Consider the following 6855-nt stretch of genomic DNA (forward strand, 5'->3'; position numbering starts at 1 on the left):
ACACCAGATTTCTGCAAAGCTTTGCTATTCTGGAAACATCTCCGGGATTAATTCCTGTGGGCCAGATGGATTTAGAAACATGTAAAGAACCATAAGACCATGAAATGTATAATTTTGCCTATTAAGAATACTCCAACACTATATTCAAATATGCAGGCCGTGGAGTGAGCCAAAATTCACAAAATGCCAGAACTTTGTTGGATTTTAACACAGCAACTCACATTGCTGGCTTGTGATATTATGGAAACCTGGTCAAAAATGCAAATATTCATCACCAGCCTGGTGCTGTAACAGAATTCTGTAAGAAACCCCTGAACACGCTGCATTAGCTTTTGTTAAAACTTCCCCCTAATACATAAAAGGCACTAAAAAATGCTGCCAGTGACTGCAAAAACGTTGCTAAAAATAAATATTTTCTCAGTTTGGGTAGGAATTTCTCCTGTTCCATCCCTTCACAGCTAACAGAAAAGTGTTGCCTCTATTATTTTTCCTAACAACTGTTAAAAGGAAAAGTTGTCCCTTGATTGATCTGGTCAATGAACAAAAGACAGAGTAAAACAACTCAAATTTTAACCATGATATTGTATGTGAAATTGAGACAATAAAAATAAATGTTAATAGGGAACTGACTCAATGGTTTTGCTCACAGTGTACACACTTAGTGGAATTTCCATATTTTCTAATTGCTTGGTTAACTATAAATATAGTAATTCAAAATGCATTTACTGACAACCACTTTTCAGATCCCTGAAATAAAATTAAAAAAAAAAAAACAGGTAAAAAGCTGGGTTAATTTGGTCTTTTACTTGGTTTGAGGACAGAATACGAGGTTTGTCTCACAAACAGGCTTTAACCAACACCAGACACTTCCAGGACGTTTGGGGTCTGACAAGGGTGAAAAGCACAACAGCAAAAGGTATTTTTACACTGCCATGATGCTTTAAGCTCCTTCCTGCCATTCACCGGTGTCTGATTTACCGAACAAAGCCAGAGCAAGTCACGGACTCGCTGTAGCAAACCCGAACTGTGAGCCCCGAGCTGCGCGGTGCCAGGGCCGGGCACCGCAGCGCTGACCGCGCCGTCTGAGGTAGAGCAGAAACAAAACCCCTGCCACGCTGGGCAGCCGGACAGCGGAGCGCCGTCCCCTCATCCCGCGGGGGCCGTCAGGCCTTGCAGTCCTCGGGCACGCAGAGCTGCGAGATGGTTTTCTTGACGCGCAGCGCCGTGAGACGCGCGGCACCGCTGGCACGCCAGCACTCCCGCATCAGCCGGCCCAGCACCCGCAGCGCCTGCCGGGCAGCAGCGGGCACTCAGAGGGGCTGGGGACGGGGGTTCAGGGCCCCAGGGAATGGGCACTGACAGGGGATGGGGATGGGAATGGGTACAGACAGGGGCTGGGGACGGGGATTCAGTGCCCCAGGGAATGGGCACTGATGGGGGCTGGGGATGGAAACGGGAATGGGTACAGACCAGGGCTGGGGACGGGGATGGGTACAGACAGGGGACAGGGACAGGGACAGAATCGGGTACAGACAGGGTGTGGGAGATGGGAATGGGACCAGGGCACAGACAGGGGCTGGGGACAGAGATGGGACCTGGGTACAAACAGGGGCTGGGAGATAGAAATGGGACCGGGTACAAACAGGGGCTGGGGACAGAAATTGGGCCTGGAAACAAATAGGGTGTGTGGGGACAGAAATGGGACCGGGGTACAGATAGGGGCTGGGGGATAGAAACGGGACCTGGTACAGACAGGGTCTGCAGGGGGACAAACAGCAGCCAGAGATACAACCACCACCCCCTGCTTTCCAGTTTTAATACAGGGAGATAAAGTGCAGTGCTCTGAAACGGTGACACAACAGCAGCAGCCACAATTAAGACCTGCCTTGGACAGCATCGAGCACTTGGTGCAGAGAGTTTTTCTGTATTGATCTGAAGGACAGCTAGAAGCTTCTAAATTCAGGAGAAGCTGGGCATTGAGTGCCCTATCTCTCACTGAAAAGTTCTGTCTTGATTTAAACTTGAAAATATAAATAACAAAATAAAACTAGAAAAAAACCCCTATAAAATAAACCTAGAATAAATTAGAAAATTGCTTTTACCTCACAGCTTTGCCACTGGTTTGGAATACTTGGTCTGAGCTTCTGTTCACAGACAACCCTTCTCATATCTTCTATCGAAGGATCGGAAGGCACAAGGTCGTAGTAAGGCAGCTGGTATTCCTCAGTGATTCCTGGGAAGATGTATTGTTGTGTAGGTGCCCATGGCAGGGGGGGAATGGGGAGGGCTTTACTGTCCCTCCCAACCCAAACCCATCAGGGACTGGTGGAAGGCCAAAGCCTCACCTCCAACAGAGCACCGCCGGGCTATCTCCCAGTACACCAGCCCCAGCGAGTAGATGTCTGCCCGCTTGAAGGACTCAAAGATGTTTGTGTTCATCGCGTCGTCCAGGATCTCGGGGGCCATGTACCTTTGGGGCACACAGCGTCACTTTGCTGGGGCAGCTCCTACCAAAGGCCACAGCTGTGCTGACAGGGAGCCCTGTGAGCCCTGGTGGTGCTGCCAGCTGTGCCCTGCCCAGCCCAGAGCACCGGGGTGACCAGGGTGACCGGTCATAATGCCTCACGTGGGGCAGAGAGCTCCATCCACAGCAGGGTCTGCAGCCTCCCCCACCCACCCAGCCAGGCTCTCCCCATGGAGCTGCAGCCATCCCTGCCCGGTGCCAGGGCAGAGGGGACGTGGCTGATGGAGGACAGGGCTGCGAGGGGCCATCCCCAGGGACTGCAGTGCCTGACCCATCCCCAGGGACTGCAGTGCCTGACCCATCCCCTGGTGCCCATGTGGGGGTTCTGGGGCTGCAGGGCCTGACCCATCCCCTGGTGCCCATGTGGGGGTTCTGGGGGCTGTTCTGGGGCTGCAGGGCCTGACCCACCCCCTGGTGCCCACACAGGGGTTCTGGGGGCTGTTCTGGGGTCTCTGGTGCCAGACCCACCTGCGGGTGCCCACGCGGGGGTTCTGGGGGATGTCGATGGTGTTCAGCACCGAGTCGTGCTTCACCGCCAGGCCCAGGTCGGCAATGGCGCAGGTCTCGTTCCTCTTCACCAGGATGTTCTTGGATTTCAGATCCCGGTGAGCGATCGCTGGCTTCCCTGCTCGCAGCAAGAGAAACCGCCTCCAGTTTTGGTAACAACAGTGTGGATTTTAATGCAAGGAGCAAGGATGCAAAAACAGTTTTATTCACTTTTGTTACTGTACCCTATAGAAATATTGAAGCCTACTTTGAACCAAGCAAAGCTCTGCTAAATGTTCTCAACTTCCAAAGAAAACTTTAAGGGCATTTTTTTTTCAATATCTGTGTTTCAGGAATAGAACACAAAAAGAGAAACTGGAAGTCCAACGTCCAAATTAATTTAGAAAATGACAGAATCACTGAATGGATTGGGTCAGAAAAGCCCTCTAAGACCAGCAAGTCCCACCATTCCTCAGCACTGAGGGGGCCACCACTAACCCATTTCCCCAGGTGACACATCCACACAGGTTTTTACCCCACCACTGCCCGGGGCAACCTGTGCCAGGGCTGGACAAACCTTCCCATGAAAAGATTTTTCCTAATTTTTCCTTCATTAGCACTCATCCCCCTTCAGCAGAGCTGCTTCTGTAGCCATCTCTTTAGAGGCATGGACAAAGTGCAGACAGTGGAAGGGGAATGGAACAAGGGATCGTCCCTTTTCCCTGCCTGCACTGCGCCACTCTCACCCACACTGTTCGCCCTGGTGTCAGCAGCTTGGAAAACCCTTCACGACACCACGTCACCCATGAACGTTTTTGAGAGCACTGAAGCTCCTTAAAATACCTGAAGGAAAGCGGGAGGGCAGCACTTGCCTTGCGTGCCGACGATCTCCATGTGGAGGTGTGCCAGGCCGCTGGCCACGGACAGCGCCAGCCGGACCATGCCCTCCACGGTCACCGTGCCCCTGTTCAGGTAGTCAAACAGCGAGCCCTGCTCGTGGTACTCGGACACAAGCCACAGCTGAGTCCACGTCCCGTTATCTAGCCAGAGGAAGCAGGAGTATTAGAAAGTGTGAAAAATGCGTGTATTTTATGATTGGTTTTTCGCAAATACTAGAATGAATATTACACGTGTTGTCTTAGAAGGTAATGCTGTACTAATTCTCTTAAGTAGTGTGTTAAATATAGTTTTAGGTTAAAAAAAAAAGTTAAAATAGAAACTATGCAATGTAGGATAGTTTTTTTAAAGAAAGGACTTGCAGCGAAACAGCAGCCACAGGACACCTGAATCTTTTAGAGAAAGAGAATTTGTTGCCCTCTTATCAGAAGAAACAAACTTCTTCCCGCCTCAAAGGCGCTGTTAGGATTCAGAAGAAGTTGACGACGACCAGACAGAATCCTGTATTTGAATGGAATTTATGCATCATGGATGAGGTGTATGAATATGCAACAGGCCATTGCTTTTAAGGGTCAATCCTCTGTTAACGTGGGTCCTTTTTCAGGCTCGTGCTGCCCAGAAAAGGTACCCAGACATCCGTAACTCTTTGTCTTTATTTTCTCATATTGTCCTAATTCAAATTGTCCAAATTATTATTACTCTAATCGTATCACTATTTTAATAACCATTTTATTACTATTAAACTTTTAAAATTTTAAAAACAAGTGATTGGCGTTTTTCACAGAAATGTTAGCTAGGGAAAGCCTTTCCCTTTTTGGGGAGTGCCAGCAAGGAGGAGTGCCAGCAAGGAGGTGTGCCAGCAAGGAGGTGTGCCAGGGAAGAGCCCAGGGCTGTGTTTCAGATGGAGCTGGGGCAGCTCAGGGCTGTGCTGGGACAGCCACTCAGGACTCAGTGAGTCACCACTGGGGCTGGGAGGCACTCAGGACCGCTGAGTGCAACCATTACCCAGCCCAGCACACAGAATCAGAGCTGCTTGGGCTGGCAGGGCTGTGACGGTGCTCACTGGGGTTCTTGGATGAGGGAAGAGATGAGGATCTGACTCCATGTTTCAGAAGGCTTGATTTATTATTTTATGATATATATTACATTAAGACTATACTAAAAGATTAGAAGATTCTCATCAGAAGGCTGGCTAAGAATAGAAAGGAATGATAACAAAAGCTTCTGCCTCAGACAGAGTCCAAGCCAGCTGTGATTGGCCATTAATCAGAAACAACCACACAAGACCAATCACAGATGCACCTGTTGCATCCCACAGCAGCAGATAACCATTGGTTACATTTTGTTCCTGAGGCCTCTCAGCTTCTCAGGAGGAAAAATCCTAAGGAAAGGGTTTTTCATGAAAAGATGTGTGCAACACAGAGCCATGCAGGAGGCGGGCGGCCCCGGTGCTGCTCACCCTTGTTGTCAGCAGCAATGAAGCCCAGGATGTTCTCGTGCCTCAGCATCACTGTCTGGTAAATCTCTGCCTCCCGGAACCACGACCGCTCGTCTCTGGAGGAGAAGATTTTCACAGCCACGTCCTCCCCGCACCACTTCCCGTGCCACACTTCCCCAAACCGTCCTTTTCCCACAATCTCCTGCAGCACAATAGTCCTGGCGATGGTTCTCTGCACCAGCAGAGGCAGACCTGGGGAGAAAGAGAGGAGGGTGCCTGGGAAATGGCTCAGCTGGGATCCCAGCACTGCCCTCTCCCAGTCAGCTGCACCCATGGCTTTGCTTCCCAACTCTGCCAAGGGAAAATCCTCTCCCAGCCAGTATCTCCTCAAATCAGACTTTTTGATGTCACTTCCCAGTGTCTGTACATAGAAAACACTTGTTAAAACCCCAGTAAAAATCTTCAAATTTGGCCCAAACTACTCCATTTGGTTTGATACAGGCTGCAGCTGTCCAGCAGTCAATTAGTTGCTCTACTCCGGCTGAAATTTTTGAAAATAAAAATAAATTATTATAGCAGCTCCACTATGCTTTGCCAGCCACAAACCCTGCCTGGTTTGATTTGATTCTGTGTTTGTTGGAGACTTAAAACAATGATTTTTTTTATTTTTTTTAAGAAGTGCAACCTTGATTTTGGCTGAAATCAGAACAAATCACCCCGGTGCATGGGGCTCTGGCTCTGCTCAAGTCTAGCCCGGTTCTTGGCCCAGGGATGGCTGGGAACTGTTAAAAATTTCAGCATAAATAACGCCAAAGTCTGCTCATTAGAGCTGTGAAAAGGCATTAGGGAAGAACAACAACTTAATCTTCAGAGGTATGCAGCTCACGGAAATAAATTAAATTAGGCACCATTTGTGCGTTTTTCACTTACAAATAAAAGCAAGCATAGTTTACATACTTTTGAATAAAAGCTCTAGTTGGGGAAAGTTGGGCTGTACATCACTGGTCAAATGAGCCGGAATTTGTGAATTCCCACCTTATTTTTAGGTTTCTTTGGTTTAACAAGTTCTCAATAGCAATGGAGGCATCACAGTAGAAATGGGGAAAATGTTAAGGAGATGACTGTTCTGCTCAAAACAAGAATTTGGAGGAGCATTATTCTGCTATGAAATACAGAAAAAATCGGAAGCAGCATCCTGAGCCACTTAGGTGAGCTTAGCACCTTCCTTCATCTGCCACATTGCACCAGCCGGCAGCGCTGGGTTTCACACTTGGTTCTGATTACCGAGTTCCCTTTTTTAACGCCTCCATTCCAGCACAGAACCGAACTTTTGCGGTTGGGCGGAGGAGGAGCCCCGCGGGAACGGCGGGGCGCGCACGTACCGGAGCCGGAGCCGGAGGTGGTCATGTCGGAGATGAGATCCTTGAGCGTCTTGCCCGTGCCCGCCAGGCTGCCCTCGCACAGCGGCTCCTCCACGTTGGGCGGGCGGCGGCGGCGGCCCCGGGCCGAG

The 6855-nt window shown here is 49.7% G+C and overlaps 1 protein-coding gene across 2 annotated transcripts in view; it reads right to left on the minus strand.

Annotated features, from left to right (window-relative positions):
* Positions 1-1163: 1163 nt before the first annotated feature.
* ACVR1C (activin A receptor type 1C) overlaps positions 1164-6855 on the minus strand; it is a 12775-nt gene continuing 7083 nt past the window's right edge. Inside the window, exons 2-7 of one of the 2 annotated variants that reach the window (XM_005429103.1) lie at positions 5367-5597; positions 3883-4050; positions 2993-3149; positions 2346-2470; positions 2103-2233; positions 1164-1289 (exon numbers count right to left, since the gene is read on the minus strand). In XM_005429103.1, coding sequence (XP_005429160.1) covers positions 1164-1289; positions 2103-2233; positions 2346-2470; positions 2993-3149; positions 3883-4050; positions 5367-5597 — 938 coding nt within the window. The remainder of the gene's footprint in view (positions 1290-2102; positions 2234-2345; positions 2471-2992; positions 3150-3882; positions 4051-5366; positions 5598-6855) is intronic. The other variant, XM_005429104.1, reaches the window with a different exon arrangement.

The sequence above is a fragment of the Geospiza fortis genome, unplaced genomic scaffold (assembly GCF_000277835.1).
Source record: "Geospiza fortis unplaced genomic scaffold, GeoFor_1.0 scaffold193, whole genome shotgun sequence".
NCBI classification, from domain to species: Eukaryota; Metazoa; Chordata; class Aves; order Passeriformes; family Thraupidae; genus Geospiza; species Geospiza fortis.